We start from the raw sequence: 27238 nt of genomic DNA, 5'->3' as shown, positions 1-27238 counted from the left end.
CTAACACACATCCCATGTCACTAGAGCACAGGCGCACTGAGAAACTACATAAATTCCAACATATGCTGCCCTGCACAATTATAATAAGGTACATGTCCTCAAAATTTATTGCCCTAACTCAGGATACCCAAAACAGTGATATATATCTTGAGTCTTCCTGGTGTTACAGGCTTTGACATATTGGAGCACATGAACATGGTAATAGTGTTGTACATATGCAGAATTATTCAATATAAATATTGAATACCCAGTTACACATATAAACTGCAAAAGAGATATAGCAGAGGTTTAATTTCCTTTTAAAAGGAAGGATAATATTCTTTGCCAGAGGCTTCAGCTTCTATTACTCTGTCAAAGGCTTCAGTAATTTTCCAGCAACACATTCTGTTTATCTCATCTAAGACCTTTCCCAGCTATTTGTTTATAAGAAACGGTTAGCTAATGAGAAACTGTTAGCCACTCCTTATATAACTATTGAAATGCAGAAACTAACTGTCATATTCCTACCTTCCAATGACTTCATATGCAGAATGCTCTCCACCCACTATATTCAAGGATATGTGATGTAATGTAAACAATAATTGTATTTTATGATTTAACCATGAAAACATGCTAGAAATTAATGAATGGGTTCAATCTTAACCTTTTTTCCTGGAGATGAGAATGATACTAAAATTGATTATATAGAGTGATAATAAAGCTTAAAACTGATTGTTTATAGTTTAGCAAAATAGCCTCCTGAAAGAGAAAGTCCTTATTTGGCAATACAATGGGAGGCCACTGAGCATGTGCAGTAAAAATGAGAATTGCTCGATTCTCAAAGTCAACCTCATTGTAGGTGACTGAAAGTATAAATACAGGAAGGGAGAGGGCTAGAACCTCAGACCTCTCTCAGAGGGTCTCAGAAGAGGCAGTTGGTATGTATGGCTTTACAAATATATTATTCTAGAGTGTGATTAGATACTTTGAACTAAATCAGACTTCTTTAACTGTTATATTTTAAGTGTTGGATTTTAAAACTAAATAGTATGTAGAACTTGTTTGCTTTACTGTTTACATTGTTACTGAATATTAAGACTTGGTAATACTTGCATATACACATATATATACACAATTACATTGGAGTACATCAATAAAAAGACTTACTTTTTAAGTGAGTAAACCAGGGGTGGGGAACCTTTTTTCTGCCAAGGGCCATTTGGATATTTATGACATCATTCGCGGGCCATAGAAAATTATCAACTTAAAAATTAGCCTGCTATATTTGGTCAAACATTTAGCCAAGAGGCACGACCGGAGACGGCTCGAAGTGTCTGCCGCATAGAGCGGCTGGCTTTTGAGCTCTGCCATCCCCAGCTGGGCCCAAGAGATTCAGGCAGGCCAGCAACCTTCTGAGCTAGAGATAAGCCAGGACCCATGGAGGGCCTGACCAAATGATTTTGCGGGCCTTATACGGCCCCCGGGCCTGACGTTCCCCACCCCTGGAGTAAACCCTGCTTAGTAGGTGACTATCTGAATAAGATAACATACCACTTCTCAGGTGGGGTCATTTCTAAGAGTATAGTCACCCGAAAGGCGCTGACCCACTTCACTGGTAGGTGGGCAAATGGTCATCTTCATACTGCCCATTTGTCTCCATAAAGAGAAACCATTTTTTCCATTCCCCCCCCCCCAGAAAAGAGTGGAAATTGGGGGGGGGCATACATGTAATACTTGCTGTCCTATCAAACCTAAACTATTTTTACTGCTTTAACAAACAAAAAAACATCATTTATAACTTACTTTGCATATAAAATTGCAATAGTTGAAATATTTATGGAACTACAAGTTATAAATGCCTTCATTTTCAACAAGTAAAATTGCAAATGTACCTAATACTTAAGAGAAAACTGCAAGCTTATGCACCCTATGCTACCTTAGCCCATATACCTTAATTTTTGCTATTGGAAAAATAAAAATAAGAGTTAAACAGAAAACACAAGCTTTGTGTTAAATAACATAAAATATATTATTTGGTCAGAAAAAGGGTCACACAAAGGATCAATAATAATAATATCTGCACAGCTAGATGTAGTTTCAGCTAGATGGTATCTTCTTCCTTCTCTTGCTACTGGTTAGAAAGAGCTCAGTTCTCAATTAAACATTCAGAGATTTCCCTCTGAGACTTTGGTGCAGTTTCTGCCCCGTATCCTTCCGATCTTTTCCCCCCCTCCAGCAAGGTAGGGCAATAATCTACTTGATACCCAGTTTGTGGGTATATGTGTCATAGTGGTTTGAGGGAGAGGTGAAAAGGTCAACAGGAGAAGAGTCAAAAGGGCCCTAGAATCAATGAAAGCCCTGCATGCGGCCTCCTCAAGATCAGGTATCTTTCTAGGTGCAGAAATGCATCTTGTATAGGGTTGCCAAGTCCCTCTTTGCCATCCGCAGGAGGTTTTTGGGGCGGAGCCTGAGGAGGGCAGGGTTTGGGGAGGGGAGGGACTTCAATGCCATAGAGTCCAATTGCCAAAGCGGCCATTTTCTCCAGGTGAACTGATCTCTATCGGCTGGAGATCAATTGTAATAGCAGGAGATCTCCAGCTACTACCTGGAGGTTGGCACCCCTAATCTTGTATTTAACAGCTGTATACATCTACAGCATGCCCACACTATCTTTAAAAGCATTTCACTCAATGTAAAAGACAAAATATTTAATAGGAACTTTTTACAGTGCTCCCCAAAATTTCCAACTTTTCCAAAAGACATCAGAAAAAACAAGATTTTTTTTTGTCGTCCCCCCCTCTATTTACAAATAAAAATAGCAGGAAAATCCGTTACAAATCTCCCACCATTTCATCTTGTTTGGCCCTGATGCTCCTTTTCTTTCTGTGGCGTTACATGTGCCTTTTATTGAAGGAAGTTTGTGAAGGCCCATTTCTGTTTCCTCCATGACAAGTGGCACAACACCCACAAGAAAATTACCTTGAGCAATTTATTTTGACAATTTACCATCATTCTATTTGAGTGTTGTTAGTAAGCAATTCTTTGGAACCTTGGAGAATAATGAGTTATAACCCAACAGTGAAACCTCTGTTATTCACTTCCAGTTCAAGAACTGACTGAATAACCACTCCAAGAATCCTTTTCAGCTACACTAAACACAATTCCAATTAAAAAAAAAAAAAAACTAGACAGAAATAACACAGGGCAAGGTTGCAGTCATTTACCTCAGCGGGCATAGGAAGAGAGCAGAAAAAATATTTCAGACTATGATCTTAAGCTCTTTTATGTAGCTGTTCAACTGAATACCACAGCTACTACTTCCAAGTAAATGTGTTTAAGATTAAGGGGAAAGAGGAAACAGGGCATGTACATACAAATCCCCAAATCAAATTAACTCATAACACAAATGCCAACCAAAACTAGCATGCAAAGTATCTTAAAAGATAATTGAGTTTCCAAACACATGGGAACTCAGAATAGTGAGGAATAGTGGGAGGTTTCCCCACACCCACATTTTAAAATATATTATAATAGCTTTACGCAAATTAGTAAAGAAAAAGCCTGCATTATATGTAAAAGATAATCAAGTTACAACCAATAAGCCATGAGAAGACTGGACTGGAAAATGCTGTGCTGAGGATTTTCTGAAGTGTTTCTCAACCTCCGCTTTCAAGAATTACAGGCACAGCTGACTTCCAGCATATACATACGTAAAACAAAGAGGGGGAAAAGCTGCATATATATCAAACTCGAATTGTATACTTTATTGCATGGTGAACATTACCCAAGTCCAACATTTCTGTTCTCACTGGGGACTCTCTATTCATTCTGCAAAAAGGTACATTGTTTACTCACCGAGAAGGTCCTTTCCGCTCTGAAGTAGAAGGGCATCTTGATCTTTGGGTGTTTCTCACCCATTGCTAGGGGTAGGCAGGACTAAACTAACAACTTCCTCTCTCCTGGCGAGGAACACCTCCCCTTCCAGTTATTCTACAGCAAGCTCAAGAGACAGGGAAAGGCACTCACAAACAAGGAGTACAAACAACAATAAACTGAACGATAAATTTAGAACCATTCTATATGTATTGCTACAATATTATTAGGCCAATCGAATCCGTAGGCCAGTTTGGTGTGCTTCAGTCCACCCTTGTAAGATGATGTTGCCATCTCCGGGTGGGCAAGATGCCCTTCTACTTCAGAGCGGAAAGGACCTTCTCGGTGAGTAAACAATGTACCTTTCCCTCTCTGAAGGAAGGGCATCTTGATCTTTGGGATCTCCAAGAGCATTGAAATAACGGGTGGAACTCAGCCCTCATCATCTTCCACCACGTGCTGTAAAATACGTCTGCTGAATTCCGCTTCGGTGGATACCATAGTATTGATTCGATAATGTCTAATGAAGGTAGTCAAGTTGGACCAAGTAGCCGCTTTACAGATCTCTTCAGTCGAGGCTTGTTTGAAAAATCAGGCCAACATGGCTGCGCTTCGTAGTGAACGGGTTGTGATCCCATTCGGAACTCGGAGACCACTGGCTAGGTAGGCTTCTCTGATGCATTGTCTAATGGATGTGCTGCTAGACTGTCGGGACATGCAAAGTCCCTTGTTGGGTGCAGAAAAGGAGATAAACATAAATTCCATTCTCCTAATGGATTCAGTACTAGATATATAAATATGAATAGTTCGACGCAGGTCCAAGGTGTGCCAACTCTGCTCTCTGGGAGTAGAAGGATTAGGACAAAAGGAAGGGAGGTGAAGTTCCTGAGACTGATGAAACCAGGAACCAACTTTGGGGGTGAACGAGGGATCAGTACGTAGCATGACTTTATCTTCGTGAACGATACATCAGTCTTTGCGAATAGAGAGGGCACCCAATTCTGAAACCCACCTGGCAGAGGTTATGGCAACTAAAAATAAGGTCTTCATCCTTACTAATCATAAGGAAACTTCTCTCACAGGTTCGAAGGGACTTTTGGTTAGAGCAGAAAGTACAGTGTTCAATCTCCAGGTAGGGAAGCAGTGAGTCACCGGAGGGGTAGATTGAGCTACTCCTTTAATAAAAGCCTTAACCTGAGGGTGCAATGACAGAGGAATCCCATCAATATCCGGACAGACTGAGGCAATAGCAGACACTTGCTTTCGTAAGGTTGCTGCTCCAAGGCCCTGCTGCGCACCATTCTGTAAAAAGTCCAGTAACTGAGGTAGCTTAGGAGAGATAGGGTTGATCGTCTTCTGGTGACACCACCTGGAGAAGGCTTTCCAGGTGTATTGATATATCCTTGTAGTAGAAGGACGTCTGGCTTTAAGGATGGTCCCCACCACCTCCACGGAAAGCCCATGGGCTAAGAGCCTTGCCCTTTCAACCTCCAAGTGGTCAATTGAAACCATCCAGGATCTGGATGAATCATTGGTCCCTGTTGAAGGAGATCCGAGGATGTCGGAATCTGCCAAGATGGAGAGATCAAGGTGGAGAGCTCCATGAGTGCCGGAAACCACAGCCGGCGTGGCCAACTGGGAGTGATCAGGATGACTTCCGCTCTCTCCGCCCTTATGTATAAGAAAGCCATGCGTTTCAAGTGCCATGATGACTCGAGTGGTGTGCTGAAGTGCCAGGTTGTATGAGGGGGCGCATATGAGTAGGTCGTCTAGATAGGGATGTACTTGGATTCCTTCCTTCATTAACATCGCCACAATAGCCACCATCACTTTGGAAAAAACTCAAGGGGCAGATGTCAACCCGAATGGTAGTGCCCTGAACTGAAAATAAAGGTTCATATAGTTGAATCTCAGAAAGCGCCAGTGGGACTGATGGATGGGGATATGCATATAAGCCTCTGTGAGATCTATGGATGTCATGAAGGTGTTTGGACGCAGTGCCTCTATGATGGTTCGCATTGTCTCCATGCGAAAATGTTTGGCCTGGATGAATCGATTGAGAAATTTGAGATCCAGGATAGCCCTCCAGTCCCCATTCTTTTTGGGGACTGTGAAAAATATGGAGTAAACTCCCTGGAGATGTTCCTGAATAGGTACTTCCTTTATGGCCCCGATCCGGATCAAGTGAGAAATGACTTCCATCGTTCTCTGATGTTTTACAGCACTGCAGTAGCATGGTGATGCGACAAAGCGATCTAGAGGCTTGTGATGAAATTCTATTAGATTTCCCTCCTGAATTATTTGTAATACCCAGGCATCCATCTGGGAGTGGTGCCACTGTGGAAGGAAAAGTTGTAACCCTCCCCGCACCACTGGATCCCTGGCGTCACTGCTTATTTCCTTTAAAGAATTTGTCAGGTTTGTCCGCCCTAAAAGACTGTGGTTGTGAGGGGCGGTTGAATCTGTTGAAACATTGAAAGGACCCTCTCTGAGGAGCCCAGTGTGGGCGTCTCTGATCTTGTCGGAACCTGGATAAGGTATGGTAGCATCGAAAGGACTGAGAGTATTGGCCAGGACGGGTTTCTTTTTATGGGATTTAAGGATCGCCTTATTTTTATCCTTAATTTCGGAGAGTATCTTATCTAGTATCTCTCCAAATAACTTTCCACCCTTGTATGGGAGACCCATTAACATGGTCTTGGACCTGTACTCATCCGACCATGGCCTTACCCATAGGGCCCTGCGAATGGCCGTATTGGAGGCGACCGCTCTAGCAGCGAAGATCACTGCGTCCAAGGAGGCATCTGCCATAAAGGAGGACACCTTTAGCACTCGAGACAGGCCCTCGGCTATTTTTTTATCTGTGGTGGGTAGAAGCTGAGTGAGCTTCTTTATCCAGGCATTTGAAGCCCTAACCATGAGTGCTATAGTGGTATTGGCCTGAATAGACAGCGCAGCTGCCTCATGCACCTTTCTGGAAAGAAATTCCATTTTCCTATCGAGCTGATCTTTAATAAAGCCCACTCCATCCTCTGCCAGGAAGTCAGAGGATTGAAGGGCAGAGATAGGAGCATCTACCACAGGCAATTCCAAAATATCAATTGCATATGAGGCCATATCATATAGTTTCTTGGCATTGCCAGAGAACTGTTTTTTATGTAGGGGTTTGTCCCATTCAGCTCTAATAACTTTCTCAAAGTTGTCTGGTAAGGGGACCTTAATAGTCTGGGCCTCACATTGTGGGAAATATTCCTTGGAACCTTTACATCTGGATTTAGGCTTAGATTCCTCAGGAGCTTCAGCTTCATCAGATAGGTCTAAAGCAAAAAAAGCCTTGGCCAAAAGAGGCTGGAAATCATCAGAACAGCTGAGGCTGCTGTTCTTGAACAATGGGGAGTTCTTCGTCTGAAACGAACTCTCCTTCCTCCTTATCGTCAGCCCCAGAATCCCTATCCACAGGGCAGGTTTCATTTCTCTGCTCTTGGTAGGTTTCATTTCTCTGCTCTTGGATATTTGGCACTGCTTTCATAGCTGCCTTAGTGGGCCACTGCCTAGAGGGGGCGCTTTGGCTGTAGCCAGGCTCCTCCTGTATGGGTTCAGATATGACTGAGGACCCAGGGGAAGATGTACAACTATATGAAAACTCTTGAGGAAGTGGATGAGGGAGTCTTTGAGGAGGGTAACCCTGCTGGAAGGGTAGGATAAGAGATTGGAGCCTCTGAAAATGTCTTTCCATGGAGCCCTCTATCATATTATGTACCTGTTCAAACGTGGGGTTCTTGGGGGATCCCCCTTGCTCAGAAAGGTGGGTTACTTTACCCTCTGTAGGTATCCTGGGCTCCACATCCAAAGGCGCAGCAGAGGATCCGGCGGGGACCTTAGAGGTCAAAGAGGAACTCTGCTTAAGCTGGCGCTTGCGGCTGCCGCCTTTTCCCCCGCCATTAGACTTGTTTTTCTTCAACGATTTTCCAGCCGAAGTAGATGGTGGCGACGACTTTCCGGTCTCCCTCTCCGATAGTCCGCCAGGGTGGCTAACGGCGGGAGCCGATTTTAAGGCCAATTCTTGATCTGCATCAGAAAGGAGCTCGATGTCCTCTGATGCAGCTTCTCGGGAAGCCATTTTGTTTGCTGCATCTTTCCCGCGGCTTAGCTGTTTTTCCCGCGGCTCAGCTGATGGTGGGCAGAGCCAGGAGCTTCAATTTAAAAAACAAACGTACCCAAACGAGAGGGAGGGTAGGGAGAGAAAACAATTGGATACGGCAAGGTAAGGAAAAGAATCTATTCTAACCTAATTTCACTAGACCTAGGCAGCAGCTATGGCTGCAACGCTCTCACCTCAGCGGAGGCAGGAGAATAACTGGAAGGGGAGGTGTTCCTCGCCAGGAGACAGGAAGTTGTTAGTTTAGTCCTGCCTACCCCTAGCAATGGGCGAGAAACACCCAAAGATCAAGATGCCCTTCCTTCAGAGCGGGAAAAGGCATAAGGGATACTTTAATTTATGTTTAGATTTGAATCCAGGAGCACCTTAGAGACCAGCAAGAGTTATAGGGTATAAGCTTTCGAGAGTCAAAGCTCCCTTTGTCAGACTCTCAAAAACCTATACCATGAAACTCTTGTTGGTCTCTAAGCTGCTAACTGGACTCAAATCTAACTGGTCTAGTGCAGACCAAAAGGGCTACTCCCCTGAAACTTAGATTTACATGCTTCACAATCTCTGTACTTTGCGTGGGTGGTCAGGTTCATCCTCAGAATTTGCTCATGTGTAGTTTGCTGACAGCCTTCCAAAATAATTTTCCCCTTTAAACTTGTAGCTCATTACTATTTTTTATTATATTTCAAAATACTGCTCATGTAAATGCCTAGATTAGGGTTGCCAACCTCCAGGTACTAGGTGGAGATCTCCTGCTATTACAACTGATCTCCAGCCGATAGAGATCAGTTCACCTGGAGAAAATGGTCACTCTGGCAATTGGACTCTATGGCATTGAAGTCCTTTCCTGCCCCAAACCCCACCCTCCTCAGGCTCCGCCCCAAAAATATCCCACTGGTGGTGAAGAGGGACCTGGCAACCCTAGCCTAGACCTTTGTTCTGTTAAAAAGGAACACTGATTTTTGGACTCCTTTTTGGACACGTTGCCATAAAATTAACTATCTTTCCATTTTTTGCTCTGCAATTCTCAGAACATCCCAACTACCATTAGCTCGCCCATCAGGAAGGAGAGGAGCTCAGTCGGAGATGGCATGCTTTGCACACAGAAGGTCTCTGGTCCAGTCTCTTGCCTTTTCCACTAACAGATCTTTAATATCTAGTTTCTCTGCTTGTTATCTTCAAGAGTTAGTCAGAGTAGACTATATTGAACCAGCACCACAGAACTGGAAGAAGACAGCTTCATGTGTTCATCATCCCAAAACCTAGTAAGACCATAATTTTGTAACAGGAGCCATACTTTGAATGGATAAGGGACAGTAGCATTGGCTTTAATAATGCCTCACCCCGCCTCCCATCAGATTCTACCTTGACCCCTTTTTCTGAGCAAAGTAATTGTACTCAGGCAGTTTTGAGCAGAAAAATATCACAAAGGGAAAGGGATTTTAAAAAAAGATAAAAGAAATGTTACAGCAGAATTGCACATCATGAAGAATTTGTCTTGTGGTGACCCACATTTATGTCATGTTTAATGGAAAGTGCATCAGGTTTCATATGCAATGACAAGTTTTAAATTGAATAAGGTGTGATAGGACAAAATCATCATCTTAGAGAAATGGTCTACACACCGGTAAAATTAGAAGGCTTGTTTATCGAGCCGCAGAATGTCAAAAATTTACTTAGCCACTTACATTACTTGAGGAAAGAGTTTAAAAAGGAGTACTAAATTCAGAGAAAAGGGAACTGGAAGAGTAAAACAGGGAAGAAGGCAAATTTCAAATGAGGGTTAAATGCACTATACTTCTAAGTAGAGCTTAAGTCCATGCACTTCTAAGAGACCAGCATTTAAATCTTTCTCCCCAAATGACCTCCTCTGCCCTGACTTCATGAATTCTTACAAGTTCAGGAGAACAAAAGAAAGCACCGTTTCCCTCCCATCTACAAACGCTTATCCATTGAAATTCAATGGAGGAAGCAAATCCATATGTGTATTCCTTCCTTGACGCATACAGATGTGTTTATTCTTCTTAAGCAGATGGTGAAGCCTTTGTTCAGTAGAATGCGCATCACAAATCTTGGGATCCAAGTAACTGGGTGGTTTTGGAAGTCACCTACCTATCGGCCACAGTTCCCCCAAAAGTAAAATGGGAAGAACAGTTTGGTATTATTAGAAGGATGGAAAATGAATTATTTGTACATTTATACATTTGTGATTTACGTAGGAGATAAGAATTCCGAGATCCACAAAACATACTGGCAAGGACACACAGATAACAACAGCCAGCAATAGTCCCAATTTAAAGACAGTAGAATAGGCACAGATAACAGTTCCAGGTACAAATACAGGGTCATCCCAGAGGATGCTCAGGTTAGGCATGTACCAAGTACCCCAACTAGCGAAGGATCCAGAACTCCAGAGTGCTGCCATTCTTGCTTTGTACAGAGCTCCCAAGACAGCCAAAGGAGAAATTCTTAATTGTTCACTCTGCCTCTTCTAGATTAGGGTTGCACTTAGTACCAACAAGGACTCCTAAAATCTTGAGATTCTGAGTTGCTGCCTTTTGTATATCTCTCTAATAATTTCCCAATGCAATACATTCATGAAGAGTTGCTACCAACATCCTGGACATCCCCAGGTTTCTCCCACACACTTTGCTTTGATATGAGAGATGCTAAAGGGCAACAATCCTCCTGGAAGACACCACGGGTTATGGCCAATAAGATCTAGCATTCTGAAATAGGATTTTCACAATCTATGCTGTGGAACAGTTTGTTTAGCAGGGCTCAGTGAAGAGATACTTAGTCTGGTCACCACTGGTCATGTCTGAATATTGTACATAGTAAAGTTTGACAGAGATGAGCAAGTAGAAACGAGTCAAGTCAGTACATCAGAATGCACTACAACATAATGCCTGGGACTTTTGTTAAAGGCCCAACTGCTTAGCAAGAGATAGATGTATGCTTAAACTGAGAAAAAAATTACCTCAAGGCAACGGTTTTTCCATTCCTGTGCGTGCACATCACCTGCCTCGTCTGGTATCCAATTTGTATGTCCCAATATTTGTTCTCCTGTCTGTTCTGTCTGTTGCGATTTCTCTTTTTCTTAATAAGCTCGCGGGCTTCTGGGTCCCTTATTGCTTTCTCCTTGTCCTTTTCTTTTTCTTTGTTCTTTCCACGTTTCCTTGCTTGCCGTATGTGCCGTGAGTGGGGCACTGAACATGTACTCCATGGACCCACATTCAGACTATACATGCTTTCTTCAGTAGCGCACGGTGAAGAACTGCAAACCTGAAACTCAGTCAGGTTAGGACAGACAGAGCCCCCAAACTGAGGCGGGGCAATAACATGGCGAGAGCGGTGCTTCAGCCCTTTGCCGCAGGTCTTGGAGCACTCTGACCAAGGCGAGAACTCGGCCACAATGCAGTCCTTCTGGCAAGGAATGAGGCATCCCTGCTCCAGCTGTGGCTTAGGCTCAAAATATTCACATATTGTGTCCTCCACTACAACCCCATTTGCTTTTTGGACACACATTACGTCTCTCGTCTGAATTCCTTCTTCCCCTCTGACGCACTCTGCTGGTTTTTCCACACTCCTTGAGATAACAGGTTGGCACTGATTCCAGCTGCCCAGCTGCCAGTCATACAATTCCTTGTGCCAGTCACAAACTCTGAAGCAGTTCTGCTGGTTGTCAGGCCTCTCTGCCTGCTTGCAGTTTGTAAGAAGCGTGGTCCATCCTTCCACATGGGCACACCAGACTGCACGCGTCTGGATGCCTCCTGGGCCACATTCATCTCCCATACACCTACCCCATGGACCTAGAAAAAAAAAGGAAAAAACAAGGTTGAAATATGACATCCATGTAATCACTGCTTTCTTCATTAAGTCACAAACAGAACAACGTAACAGTCAGCATCCGATGCTTCCCAGAATTTCTATATTATTCATGGGTAGGAAATCTACATTTTAATTTCTTACACTGTCCACACAATGTAATAGCACAAAGCCCTGGCGTTGGAGAGCCAGCGTGGTATAGTGGTTAAAAGGGGTGGTTTGGAGTGGTAGACTCTGATCTGGAGAACCGGGTTTGATTCCCCACTCCTCCACATGAGTGGTGGACTCTAATCTGGTGAACTAGGTTGGTTTCTCCAATCCTACACATGAAGCCAGCTGAGTAACCTTGGGCTAGTCACAGCTCTCTTAGAGCTCTCTCAGCCCCACCTACCTCACAGGGTGTCTGTTGTGGAGAGGGGAAGGGAAGGTGATTGTAAGCCGGTTTGATTCTTCCTTAAGTGGTAGAGAAAGTCAGCATATAAAAACCAACACTGCTTCTTCTTCTTCTTCTTCTTGGCCATCTGTTTTCTCCTCTTTCTGTGGATGAGGAATACATCTTGGCATATAAAATGTTTGCATTCCTGGCACTCATTGGGGATTGATTATGTTGTCATAATACACGATCTTCTGCAGCCAAAAAATCTCAAGAGGACCTTTGTAATTTCAACTTCTAAGTCTCCATTTTATAGGTTGGATTTTTGTACTCTTTTTCTTTTGAACATAATAGGAAAAGAGTGCAAAACCTACCTAATAAAATAAACACAAACAAAAGTTGAAATTACAAAGGCCCTCTTGAAGTTCCTCCTTAGTAGGGCTGCCATATTGCCCGGTTGGCTAGGTTTTACACCCTATGCCTGTTTGGTAGGCTTACCGGGTGCTTGCTAATGGCAGGCAAACTCCTGGTAATTATTTCAGATGTCCGCCAATGCTCATCTGGTCAGCGGCAGAAACAGGGTAGCAAAATGGGGGGCAGTGATCTTTGTTGGACGAGTGCTAGAGCATCATCCTGGTGTGATGCCAGTGATTCCAGGTCATCGGTCCCTGAACAAGATTGCCACCCTGCAGTAAGTACTCACATCCCTCCATCTCCCACCAGGTGCCTGGCAACCCTACTGTTTGGCCCATTAGCTGACCTGGATTCCAAGCTTTCATTTTAAGGAAAACAAGACTCTAGGCCTTCTAGATAAGGAGATAGAAGGCAAAATGTGAATAGTTTTCTGCTTAATCTATGCAGTGAAAATTGGCACATTCCTCCTTCCCTTTGTTGTAGCCTATGGGCTGGATCCCAGAGCACATCAGTGCCCCTCTGCTGATGATATTCCTAGCTTTCCCCTCCTACCAGCAGCCATTTCTGGCTCCAAGAAAGGACTAAAAACACAAATACAGCTGCAAAAATAACCAGTCTGAGAAACACTGCCCTAAATGACCACCCACATATATCGGCAGCACACGGCATGCTCATGTTCAGTCTTCAAATATGGGGATTTGCTATGCATCCTGAATGCATGGAAGCAACCATAAAGAGTTAAATGGGATTGCTTAGTTGAACAGAGAGGCAGAATATGCAAAGGCAGCACCTTGATGTGTTTCCAAAGAATGTTTCCACTGACTGCTAGTCACTGACACAAGGCCTTCTCAGATCCCACTTCTGGCTATATGTAACAGAGATGATGTGATTGTTCAAGATTCATAATACTAAAGCTAGCTGGGATTTATCCAGTGAAGCACTTCAAGATTAAAATGGCTTTGGTCAGTGGCAAAAAGAAAAGAAAAAAGCCCGCTAACTGAAGTGTACTTCAGTTGTGTTTAAGCCATGCTATTTACCTGAAAGCCACTCAGAGCACACCTGTGTGGGAAGTACATTCTGGGATATGCATACATTTCTGTCTACAGGCAAGATTCTCAGAAAACCATCAGATAAATCTAGCAAGACATACAGCACTGAGGTTTTCTTTCTTTCTTTCTTTCTTTCTTTCTTTCTTTCTTTCTTTCTTTCTTTCGGGTATGGTGAAGCCTAGATTTCTGCCTTCACCTAATTTTATTGTCTTTCACTGAATAGATGGACACCTATCGCATCATCTTAGCAATTAACTCTGTCTATCCAGTCAGGTTATAGTGAGGTTCCCTCCTTTTTTCCTCTTTTTCATTGTCTGGCCCTTCTCTGTACTTCAGGCAGGTCTTTAATGATAGAGCAACAATATCACTGAGTTGAACTGCTATCACTCACATACATCCAGTCTCTCTAAGGAGTTAAGACTATTCAGAAAGGCTATAATGTAATTATTTGTATGGCCCTGATCAGGCTAGCCAGATCTCAGAAGCTAAGCAGGGTCAGCCCTGGTTAGTACTTGGATGGGAGACGGCCAAGAAATACCAGGGTCACTATGCAGAGGAAGACACCTCTGTTAGTCTCTTGTCTTGAAAACCCTACTGGGTTGTCATAAGTCATAAGTCAGCTGCGACTTGATGGCACTCTACACACACAATTATCCGTCTGTTCCCAGGCCAGAATATCTGGAATCAGTGGGTACACTGATTCAGTAGCTTGAGAAACGTAGAATGAATCAAAGTACTGTTGAGATGTTTCTTAGTGAGATGCATGATGAATCATATGGATTTGAACAACGGTACTATTTTGATATTGTATGGAGGACAGGTTTTCACATTCTAGCCTAGCCTATACAACAATTGTGTTTCTTTTTGTGAAATAGGGCTTCATATTCTGCCAGCAGCTCTGGTATTATTAAAAACATTCAGCAGTCTTTAGAACAGGGGTGGGGAACCTCCAGCCCGCGGGCCGGATACGGCCCGCAAGCTCATTTTATCCGGCCCACCTGCCAAGGCCGGGAGCTCCACTGAGCTAGCTGTTGCTAGCCGGAGCCTCCTCTTGGGACTTCGGGTTTTGCTGGGAGGCAGGAGTGCATGCCGGCCCCAAACCTTCCCCCTCCCAGCTTGCCTTTGTCTGTGGGGTGTGGTAATCCCCTGGCCACACCCCCGTGCCATGAGCTTTCGTGCCGCCGGGGCCTCACCAACCTGCGAGCTGGCCGCGCTGCTGGCTCGGGGCCCCTGTTCAGCCCTCCCCATGCTCGACCCCACCCCCGGGCGCACCCCCGCTCTGCAGCCTAATGCTGAGGTGGGGTTGAGATTTGCGCCTCCGGGGCCTCGCCAGCCTGCATGCTGGCTGCGCCGCTGGCTTAGTGGGCCCCTGTGTGCGTGGCCGGGTTCATGCAGGAAGGAACCTGGGACCTTCTGCAAGCGGGTGGGTGACTTTGTGTGTGTGCGGGGGAGGGGGGGACCGGGAAGGAACCTGGGACTTTCTGCAAGCGGGTGGGTGCCTTTGTGTGTGTGCGGGGGAGGGGGGACCGGGAAGGAACCTGGGACCTTCTGCAAGTGGGTGGGTGCCTTTGTGTGTGTGCGGGGGAGGGGCGTGAACAAAGAACAAACTTGGGACCTTTTGTAAGCCGGTGCGTGCCTTTTTGTTTGCGGGGAGGGGGGACCGGCAAGGAACCTGGGACCTTTTGCAAGCGGGTGCATGCCTGTGTGTGTGTGCGCGCCATGTTCCTTCCCGGCTCCCCCCCTCCCCTCCCCTGCAAGCACACACACACACAGGCACGCACCCGCTTGTAGAAGATCCCAGGTTCCTTCCGAGTGGTGGGGGGAGGGAGAAAGATGCTTCCCCCAAGGCTGCCCCTACAGCCGCGGTGTGCAGGAACGTTGCGGCACACTTAAAAAAAACCTTCCACTGCCTCAGCTGTTCCTGCATGCCGCGGCGGCGTGCGCAACCGGGCTTCAACCTTCCCGCCTCCCTACCCTGCCCCCAGAGTCGCTTAATCGCCTCCCGTGTGGATGTTCCGCCGCCGGGAGCGGATTGGCTTCTTTTCTTCTTCCCCCCTCCCTCTTGCCACTCAACAGCTGACAGGTGGTGGGGGGGGGGAGGAGAAGAAGCCAGCCGCTCCCGGGAGCCGATTAGGCACTCGGGGGTGTGGCAGGGTGGGGAGGCGGGAAAGTTGAAGCCCAGTTGCGCGGGGTTGCGCGCGCCACCAGTGTGTGTGTGTGGGGGGGGAGGCTTTTCTCTCTTTTCTTCCTTTTTCTGTCACTCCTTTCTCTCCCTTTCTTTCTCCCTCTTTTTCTGTCTCTTTCTTGGTCTGTCACACTCTGTCCTTTTCTTTTTCTCTGTCCTTTTCTTTCTCTCCCCTCCATCCATCCATCTATCTATCTATCTATCTATCTATCTATCTTTCTTTCTTTCTTTCTTTCTTTCTCTCCCTCTTTCTCCCTCCCTCCTTCCTTCCTTCTTCCATTTATGCATGGGAGGTTTTGCCTTAGATTTGCCACTCTCTAGACTAGATGCACATTTTCCCGATCTGAATTCTCAAAACTCAACAATAAGCCCCCATGCAGAGTTTTGAGAATTCAAATGGGAAAAATGTGCATCTAGAGAGCAGCAAATCCAAGGCAAAACCTCCCATGTATAAATGGCCTTCCTTCCTTCCTTCCTTCCTTCCTTCCTTCCTTCCTTCCTTTCTTTCTTCCACCCCAAAAACCTCCCTAGCCTCTCCCCATCCCCCGCCGGGAGATCTACAACTGGTATGGCACCGGTATGGCCCCTGAATGATGTGATAAATATGCAAATGGCCCTTGGCAGAAAAAAGGTTCCCCACCCGCTTTAGAAAGATGCGGACAAAAACTGGTTTTTATGCCAATTTGGACAGCTGACTGTTGATGGAGTGTGACATTCAGTCTGTGCGATGTTGCTGCAGTTTCGAAGCAAACACTCCACCAGAGTACACTACAGAAGAAGCACTGCAGTCAAACATTTTGCTCACGGATTCTAAAACCAAAAGCATTACCTACTTGATAGCAATGCCAGCTGGCAGAGATAGATTCACCACATGAAAACTCCTGTGCTGTTTTCGGCAGATTAAGTTTGAATTAGGGTTTCCAAGGTTTAGCTAGATAGCCAGTGAAATAAATGTATGTTTTTAAGCACAAATACATTCCAGCAAGATTACCCTCGCTTATCTCCAACTAGACTTCCCACAAATGACATGACCACTGCAGTATTTATTTTACTCCATGTATATTTACATTTCGTACAGAGACTGCATGGGGGGAAAGACCGCACAGAGTTTTACTCAAAAACCCTACTGAAATTTACAGGAAGAAAATAAAATGCATAAAATGAGCGTGCAGCGGGACGTAATCACAGCTGAGCACAACGCACACTCCTTCACCTTCCATGCTGCAAGCCTCTGACTTATCACATCACCACACCTTGCATATGGCATGTCCAATTAACTAGGGCTTCTTTAACAGATCAGACTGTGACTGGTTTACTCTAGATGAAGGCCTATTTGCTTGGTGTTCCAGAGTCCTAAAGCAATCCCACATTCAAAAGGGACAGTGTGGCATAACTAACAACATTCTTGACGGCTAACAACTTGTCAGCCCCCAAACCAATCTACTCCTGCAACTGCAAACAGCAAGCAAATAAAAATTACATTATTATTATAGCATAATTCAAGACCTCAAGCGATGTAAATGAGAAAAAATGCTTTCAAGTACAGAACTGGAAAAGGTGATAAATGACAGCATAATTTAATCTGTATCTTATTGCTCTGATGCCATGCTAAATCCAAAGCAAGGTTTCTCATTTTCCCATAAAATATGCTATAAACAGAGCACATATAACTTGCAAGTTTTCTGTAAAGCCTTTTACACGTTGCTGAGTTGATGCAGGAGTTTTACAGGATTTGGAGTGAAGAACTGTGGGCTGTGGCTCAGAGGTAGAGCATCTGCTTGGCATGCAGAAGGTCCCAGGTTCAATCCCTGGTATCGCCAGTTAAAGGGACTAGGCAAGTAGGTGATGTGAAAGACCCCTGCCTGAGACCCTGGAGTGCCACTGCCTGTCTGAGTAGACAATACTGACTTCGATGGACCAAGGGTCTGATTCAGTGGCGGACTGGCCATTGTGTTGGCTTGCCCGATGGCAAGTGGGCCCTGTGGGCCCCTGATGAAGTGGGGGCCCCATATGTTAAAAATAAAAATTAATAAAAATTAAATGATAGCCTTATAGTTGTGGGTGGGCCCCCTGTCTCCTGGCAACCAATATTTTTAGATCCACTGGTCTGATTCAGTATAAGGCAGCTTCATGTGTTCAACTTAGAAGCAACATGAGAAAACCAAAAATTTGTTTCCGTATGTTAGCACTAAGATGCAACCCAGGTCTATTGCAACCAGCTGAGTTTGATATTATTGCAACAATGCATTCCCCTCACCAGACTCATGTGCCACATGGGCAAAAGTAAAAAGGGGGACACATACTGTTCTGCTCCCTTCGCTTGGTGAACCGTGGGACTTCTGCTAGAAGAAATGGTTGTCACACAAAAAGGATGCCTGGCAAATAAAGCCCTCCTCTGTGGTATCGTCCAGCCCTTCGACTGCAGAAAGAACATCTGAAATGATCATTAAACTGAGTTTAAATTGATCTATGCTTTCTTGAGTGCTGGAAAGAGCACTGCTTGTCTTCAGATTTGAAACACAGCACACAGGGGCACTGTGGAGATGGAGAGTTTTGCACAAACAGTTTCCTCTGAATATTTGAACGATTTTATTTACTGTACCAAATATATAGAATAAACAGAACAACCTATGGCTATATCTGGAGAGCTACCAGTTTTAAAAACAACTCACCTAAGGAAGTTTCAGGTGGGTGACCATTTTGGTCTGCAGTAGAAGAGCAAGATTTGAGTCCGGTAGCACCTTAAAAACCAACAAGATTTCCAGTTCTACATGCTTTCAAGAGTCATAACTTCCGTATCTGATAAAGAGAACTTTGACTCTCGAAAGCTTATACTCTGAAAATCGTGTTGGTCTTTAAGGTGCTACTGGACTCAAATCCTGCTCACCTAAGGAAATTATAAATCCAAGTGAAAGAGGGGTTAGTAGGGTTGCCAACCTCCAGGTACTAGCTGGAGATCTCCTGCTATTACAACTGATCTACAGCCGATAGAGATCAATTCACCTGGAGAAAATGGTCGCTTTGGCAATTGGACTCTATGGCATTGAAGTCCCTCCCCTCCCCAAACCCCACCCTCCTTAGGCTCTGCCCCCAAAACCTCCCGCCAGTAGCGAAGAGGGACCTGGTAACCCTAGGGGTTAGCCTACAGAGAACCTAAAGAAGTTAATGGGCACTTCTATTAGCTCCTCTTCTGCCCTCAGGTTGTTAACCAAAATCGCTGCTCTTTTTGTGTATATTTTGAAAACATGCTCATTCTACAATACTTGGATTCTGCCAGGGTCTGGGTACTGCACTGCATTCTACTGTTATTTCCATTGCAACTGCCTGAATCATAATATGTTTTTGAAAGCTGATGCCATTTCAGAAGGAATAACCATGCAATTCTTGCCAGCAATACAGAGGATCTACATCCATCTTTCAGTCATCCAAGATACCACAGAACAACCCAATAACATAAAACACCAGATAACATTGAAGTATAAGTTCACTGAAAGGAACCATAAATACTGCAAGTTACAGCTGTCCTAAACAGGAGAAAAAATGCTATGAACAAATTTTGTAGCAGTAAACCTGGCTTAAGACAACCCTTAAGTTTGAAAAAGAGACTTGAGAAGAAAAGGCTTAAGTATGACTTATGGTGGGGAACCCTTAAAGCTGTTCCCAAAGCATATCACTATCAAGTTTTGTTTGTCCATTCTTGATTATGCTTTATCTCCATTCTTGATTATGCTTTAAAAAGGCCTGAGAACTCCACTGCCACTGGTTTTCAGCATTCCCCAACCCTCAAAAAAATATAATTAGATGAAGGTCATCAGAAGCAAAAGTTATTTTGAGGATAATGCAACATTTTGATTTCTGTTTGGCTCAATACTACCTGGAGACAGCCTAAAAAGCCCTATGGGTGAATCATTGTTCCCACTATAATCAAAACTCTGAATTTATTTGTGTTTAGAACAACACTAGTGTATTCCTGGGCTCACACACCCCTTCTTGCCTTTCCTAGTGCATGGAGCACAGACTGAAGATTTCCTAGGTTTATGAAGCAATAAATCTAACAATAGTGTGTTGTGACCTCTAAATTCAGGCACTTCCATGAACTGTTGGAATTCCTTTATTGCCTATAAACCAAGGTTGACCCATCATTTAGAATTACAGAATGTGGGCAAACAAACAACCTCAACCAACAGCACCACCCATTTGTCAAAATATCTTGATTTGAATATCACAGCAAAATTGTGGGTGGACTGAAGACCTTCTAAACCAAAAGAGAGAGAGCAATAAACACAGCAAGAATAAACCAGTCTCATTTTCATCATAAACATACCTGTTCATGACATCTGAATTCCTCAGTGGGTAACCACTTGATGACACACACTACAATGAGTCAACTGAATCTAATAAAGAGTTTTGTTTGTATCAGATGACATGAAATCTCTCTCTCTCTGTTGACCAGTTTATGTGTGCAGCCTATCTTTTGATGGTTCGGTAACTGACCTTTACACTGCATGTCAAATGAGTCTAGATTATTTTATCTACTTTTACATTTTTTTAATTTTAACCCAAAGCAGATTGAGGAAAGCCGCATTTGAGCAGAAGAAGGGCGAACAGGCAGAGGTTGCTGAACTCTTTCCTCTGGTTTATTTTTATCGCCACAAAACTGCACTCCCCAAGCATCTTTTTAAATCTTAGAAGGAAAGAGAGAAGGAAATATAAAGCAAAATTTTATCTTTGTAGTATGAATATAAATATGGCTTGCGGAGCATGAAAGCTAGACGGAAAGAACAAGACCCTCTTCTCTGTGCTCCTCTTCCACTCAGATTGCTTTGAGTTAAAGGGAACTTTAGAGAAAAGAATCACAGTTCTCATCATCATGTGTACCTGGAGTCTCAGTGATTGATACACAGAGATGAAATCACCCTCATTTTATTGGAATTCCCTTGTGAAAAGGCAAACATAATTTGGAAGTTGGAGCAGGGCTGTTCAGAAACATCAAGGGTCTCTAAACCAGGAGAGGGCACCTCTGAGTATACTGTAAGCTCTATTGTGGAATTACATGGAAGAGAGCCAGCTATAAGAAGCTGTAGAAATCTCTTACCTTTCTCTTTTCATCTCAGCTGCACTCATTGCTGCTTGAAATATAGCTATCACCTTGTTCTATGGGGTCAATACAAGAAACTACTTATGCCTTCAGAGGTTCCTATAAAAGCCACACCCCTCAGCTCACACGCGTACATGGAAGCTGCCTGCCTTACAATGAGTCACATCACTGGTCTGTCTATCACAGTATCATCTACTCTGACTGCCAACAGCTCTTCAGGATCTGTGGCAAACAAAGATCTTTCCCAACACCTACTCCCAGCATAAAAGCATATGCTTTGTCAGAGACCTATGTCCTTTCCTCATAAAATATAAAGATAACTTTTACTGAGTCAGACCATCTAGTCCAGTATTATATACTCAGACTTGAAAAGCCTCTCCATGGTCTCAGACAGAGATTCTTCCAACCCCACTACCTGAGATAATGTACGTGGATATGCTGGGAATTGAAGCTTGGGTCTGCTGCATGAAAAAAAACAACACACATGTGTTTACCTTTGAGCCATACAAGCTACAGAGAAATCTGGAGCTTGCAAAATGTGGAAAGGTATCTAACATCTTATCAGGAAATAAGCAGAGCAGTGTAAAGCCCAGAATAAGGCAGTCTTGCTACAGCTTTATATTTCCTGGTAATGTACTTTATTTTTGTCAGCAAGCCTAATATTCTTAAGTAACTGGAGATCAAAAGGTTTAACAGTGAAATCCTGATGGCTTTGAAAATACAGTTAGGTTTCTACATAATTTCCCCACAATGACATTGGACTGGCAGCAAGAGATTACAACAACATTATTCATGGATGTCTCGATTCCTGTATTGGCACATTTCTCCTAACCTGTGTATATGAAGATGAGGTGGCAGGACAGCACCAATTAACACTTGATTCCCTATCATAAAAAGAGATTTGGGAATATATTAAAAGGTCAGCAGAGAGGGTAGTAGTAACGGACCCCTGAAATAACATAGTCCAAGTGAACGTGTTGCCTTTAACATGTGCCTAATTCTTCTCAGGTTAAGAATTGTATGTTACAACTACTTCATTTATTTTTAAGCATCTGTTTACTAGCAGGGTGGCATGTCTATGGAAGAAACAGATATCTAACCTCTGAGTGAAACTCACTCAGTGGCTCAGGAGCCACATGTGGCTCTTTGACACGATACCTGTGGCTCTTCTGAGCACCATTCCCCAATGTGGCTCCTACCCCATGTTCCAAGAAAGTGGGGGAGGCCATTTAGCAGTGTCAGGTGCTTTCCACCTTGAAACAACTGCTGCCGACAGACTGGAGGATGGGTGAGCTGCAGGCCCCGTGCTAGGGGTGAAAGTAAAAGGCATGTAAATTCCTGTGGATGCAGCCATGGGTTTCGTTACGTATTTAATATATACTTAAGAGTTATATCTTATATTATTGTATGTGTGTGCTTCAAGGGGCAGCACACAGGGCATACAGTAATCATGTGATTCTTTTGGTTTCTGATAACTGCTAATGTGGCTCTCTGCAAGCCATGTAGTGAGTACCACAGCTACACAGTTAATTGACGGTAATACTTCAGGCTGCCAGTAGGAGAAAGCATGATTAAATGCTTTCTCATGAAGACCCACTGTTGTGTAGTGATTAGTGTGCAAGACTAGAGGAGAACTTGGTTCATTTCTCCATTCAGCTATGAAGCTCATCACATTACCTTTCTCCAGACTCTCTCTTAGACTAACAAAACTCACAGGGCCACCATGCAGACAAAACGGAGGACTAGAGAGCCATGCATACCACCTTGAGCTTCTGGGATGGAAATGTAACCAACTGAAATGCTTCTTCATAATAAATCTCTTGCACTATAGAAAACTGGATGTCAAGGAGAAGAGAGCTAGCAAAATGTGCATGCTTGTTTTCTATGCATAGGATTTTTTTCAATGACACAATTCCCCCTGTAAAAATTACAGTTTTTAGTGGTATGCTCAAGGCAAACTTTTATTAGATTAGCTCTGATCCTGGCTTGTTCTACAGTAAGGTACACCATCTGGCACTCATCTTGTGCTTCCTGTCACTGACTCTCTTGGCCTACTGCCCACAGTCCTAGCCTTTTCACTGGCAATGTCATAACACTGGCTCCCACTCTTCCTGGCATGTGACTCTCGTGTCACATGACTTCATGTCACCTTTTTTCCCCAGCTCAGTAGATCACAGGTCTCAAAAGGTTGAAAACCACTGTATTAGATGATGCATTTTTAAATTAAAAAGAAAGCCTCTTAAAATTGGCCCATTCATCCTTCCCATAGGCAGCCTTCCATTGTAATGCGAACAATCAAATCGGTACCATTTTACGTGAGTGAGAGAGCACAGAAAAATAAATTTTAAAATTATCTACTTGTTCAAAGGGAAATGTGCAGGGAAATGGTGTGTGCTTGAAACCTCTTTTTGCTTTATTTTTCCTATCCTGTTTGAATCTGAAGATCAGAAAACGAATATGGAAAAAAATAAATATTTTTTGCATAATGGACCAGCAAGCTCTGTAGATACATAATGCTTTTTACAAGGAAGGAGGAGATAAAGAGGATTTGGCACAGATTATGAATTAACCTCAGATGTGGACTAACTCAAAAATATTACTTACGAAAAGCTTTTTATTTTAATCACCAGCAAAGGCAAAACTGATGCATACTGTATGCAACTGGTTTAAAGCTCAAAGCTCTAAAGAATGAACATGGAATAAAGGAAATATCTAAAGTAGCAATGCTCATATAGCTGGGAGTAAGTCCCACTGAATTCAGTGGAACTTCCAAGTAGATACATGTAGGATCTGGATGCACATAATTCACAATCATAAGCACAAAACTGACTTAACATGAATTCAATATATAGATAAGTATCACTGACACTAGTGTTTTACTAAGAGTTAAATCTATACAGAGATTATATAGATCAAAATCTTAGAAGCTCAGAAAGTTCCGTGAAATCAGGAAACGTTACTGAATAGAATGCTAACTAACTGCCGGTGGAATTATACCACACAATATAGCGTTAAAATTATTCTTATTGGGAGGCACACAGAGCCCTAGTAAGCAACGCTTTGCAGCCCTCCATGCTCCAGGCAAGAGACCGCTCACCCTGTCCCCACACCAAGGCACGATGAGAAGCCGCTGCCCACCCCCTCTCTCCTCTGCACTGAAACAGGAAGACTCATCCACCCTCCTCATCCCCCTACAGTGAGGTGGAGTGACACAGGAAACCATCATTCCCCATCCTCCTCAGCCCCTGGCAAGGTTTTTCCCCCCCCAGAGCAGACCCCAACATTGTGGATGAGTGAAAGTGCTGTTTGGAGCCCCTCTACTTCTGGTGCCCTAGCAACTGCCTAGTGGAAGAGTCGGCCCTGTACACCGTTCCAAAGTGGGTCTATCTATAAATCTGGGGAGAATTACATCCAGAATTTTGGAGGACAGAATAGATTTGGGGCATTTGGCAGCTCCTTTTCTCCACCTGCAGTAGCTTCTGACTGAGAGTGGAGGAGAGTTGTTTTATATTGCTCACCCTTCACTTCCCAGAGCCTAGATTTCTCTGCCAAGCCCTTAAAAAGTGGCACACAGCAAACAGGAATCAAACCTTACATAAAGATGTTGGCTGTCGGACATCAGATACTGAATATATACTTGAGATCTGTGTATCGCGTCCATTTATCATAAATATACTGACAGAAATAAAGTTGCCTTGTCTGGAGTACTGTTTTTATGTCCAAATTATTTACTTTACTTTTACTTTTTACTTGGGTTACATTTGATGATAATGTTGCATACCTTGTGGATGGTAGTAGATTAAAATTTAAGAACCACCGTTTTAAAGTATCTGTAACTTTTTATAGTTAAAAAAATTTATTTTAAAGTCACAATCCCCCCCCCTCAAATTTTAACAAATCACAAAAGAAAATACTTATTTTCCCAATACAAACTGCAAACTTCTATTGTACACCAAACCACTATTCATAGTCAAATATATAACTGAAAACTGAAAGTAGTGTTACACGTGTTGTTAGATCTTCTCCAACTCCATGGACTTGCCAGGAAAGTACAAGTAAAAAATACTTATGTTATCAAAAAGTACGGCTCAGTCAAACATCCCCAGTTTCTAAGGAAAACTCCCTGGGATATTTTCAGTCAGAATTTCAGCCTGCAACAAGACCCGACCTAAAGATCTTCAGACAGGAGTCAACCAAAGGAGGAAACTACAAGACCAAAAGACCAGCAATGGAGCCTTGATTACAATTAGGCAAAGTCAGGTAAAATACAACATCTATAAGCTTCCAGCTTAAGCTTACTTGGTACTCTGAGCAGCTAAGAGCTAGCATTGTGGTTACAGAGCTGGAGTGTGAAGAGGCAAGCTCAAATCCTTAATCGGCCATAAAGTTCAATGAGCAACCTTGGGCTAGCCTATCTCAGCCTATCCAACCTTGCACAGTTCTTGTAGAGGATGAAACTGAGGAGAGGAAAACTATGTATTATACCCTAAACTCCTGGAAGAAAGAGTGGGCTAAAAAAAATTAAAAGATAAATCTAAGGGACACTGCCAGTGACATACCTGTTTTTGCTTTATCCTGCCCTCTTTTTGACAGGACTGATTCTGACAGCTCCGTAGTCACTTCGGCTGGTCTAATAAAAGGCATTACATGGACTGCAGTTTGGGATTTGGTTTTTGGATCAGCACAGCTGTGAACAAGTTTGGCATCTCTAAAGACCTTTGGTTGGATGTACCAGAGCCTCATACAAAGTAGCTCTGTTGCTACTTATTTTAAACTCTGACTTCTGAGGAATATTCAGAGGTCCTCACACACAGAAGAGAGATGGTAAAACAGAGATTGAATAAGCAACAGACACGGGTCTCCCAATATCTCTTTGGACCAGGGAGATACCCGAGGGACTAGAAGTCAAGGTATTCAGGATTAAAAGGTGGTCAGTGGGTACAGTTGCTATGCCACCCTGGAGAAAAAAAAAATCTTCTCAAGGAGATACAAAGAGGCCATAAAGCTGCAGATCAAAATGTTCTGGGGAAGCGGGCAAAGATACTGTTCAAAGGATAGCCTGCAGCCTCTGATAGCTAGACAAATCATGGGGCAGAGTGAAAAACAAGCGCTTGCAAAGGTATATCTTGCACACAAAACACCAGCGAGGCACACATCAGAATAACATGATGCAATATACAAAGCATACCAAGGATGCAGCGGTACAAGCCTCGTTCTTTTTTCAGCTTGCTGTGAAACTTACTTACCCTACATATTTATCTTTAATACAAAAATAAACCAATACACTTTTAGCTTAGGAATTATGATTTTCACTCCTTTTGATGGCCTGTAGGCATGGATTGTCATTTTATGGTTTCTCTGTACAGTCATACTAAAGATATTATGCAAACAGAAGGATGTCTGTGTACAAAGGAAGATAGATTTCCATTGAGTGGCATGTGTTGGCTGCCACAACAGAAGATATTCACATTTTTTGCATAGGAAATACACAATGATTTCTGAAAGCCTAGTGTAAGTAAGGCATTACTCTAATTTGTAAATAAGGAAATAACTCTCTAAAATTTGAATCATGTTGCTTTTTCCTCTTCTGATGAGCCTGGATTACTGTAATATTCTTAATCAGACTCAGCATGCATAAGTATTACTTTGTGGCAACAAACATGAAAATTCATTTCACTCCTATGTAACAATATGTTATTAGAGATTATTTGTTCACATTACATGATATTAAAAAACCAGAGTCATTCTGATCAGCCATGTAAGATTTGCATGTCTGAAGGGCCTACTTTATGTGAAAGAGAATTCAAACATTCAGTCCCACACCAGCAGGGGAGAAAGGTTGCAAACATGGTTTTGCCCACCAAGTGAGATCTGGGCTGAGCTTGTGTTCCCTCATTGGTTACACGTATTTGGCTTGGGTAGAGCCAAAAGCTTTTCTAACAGGAGGAAGGTTGCAAACACGGAATATCCGATGCACATCCTCTAATACTTTACAAATGCTTCATTGATGGGGATATTGTTATAAGACCCCAGTTTTCATCCCAAGGATGACTTTTCCAGCCTCACCCCCCCTCCAATTTAGCAATGTGGGGGAGACTTCAACACCACCTGCTATAGACTTATTTCCTTATTCTGAAATAGCCCTGTTTTAAAAGCCAAGAAGCTTATATTTCAGGCGCTTCCAACTGGAAAAGTCTAGCAGCTGGGAACATGAGCAGGAAGGAAGGCACATATTCTTGGGGTGGGAAGGGAAAAAAAACACTCCTCTCCCAGGGCCTGGAGGTGGTGT

General features: G+C 43.4%; 1 protein-coding gene across 2 annotated transcripts in view; it reads right to left on the bottom strand.

Annotated features, from left to right (window-relative positions):
* THSD7A (thrombospondin type 1 domain containing 7A) overlaps positions 1-27238 on the bottom strand; it is a 282025-nt gene that overhangs the window by 153569 nt on the left and 101218 nt on the right. For both annotated transcript variants that reach the window (XM_056857536.1, XM_056857537.1), the window contains exon 2: positions 10983-11814. In XM_056857536.1, coding sequence (XP_056713514.1) covers positions 10983-11814 — 832 coding nt within the window. The remainder of the gene's footprint in view (positions 1-10982; positions 11815-27238) is intronic.

Source organism: Euleptes europaea, chromosome 11 (assembly GCF_029931775.1).
Source record: "Euleptes europaea isolate rEulEur1 chromosome 11, rEulEur1.hap1, whole genome shotgun sequence".
NCBI classification, from domain to species: Eukaryota; Metazoa; Chordata; class Lepidosauria; order Squamata; family Sphaerodactylidae; genus Euleptes; species Euleptes europaea.
The sequence above is the reverse complement of the archived record's forward strand: the minus strand, read 5'-3'. Positions and strand labels throughout refer to the sequence as shown.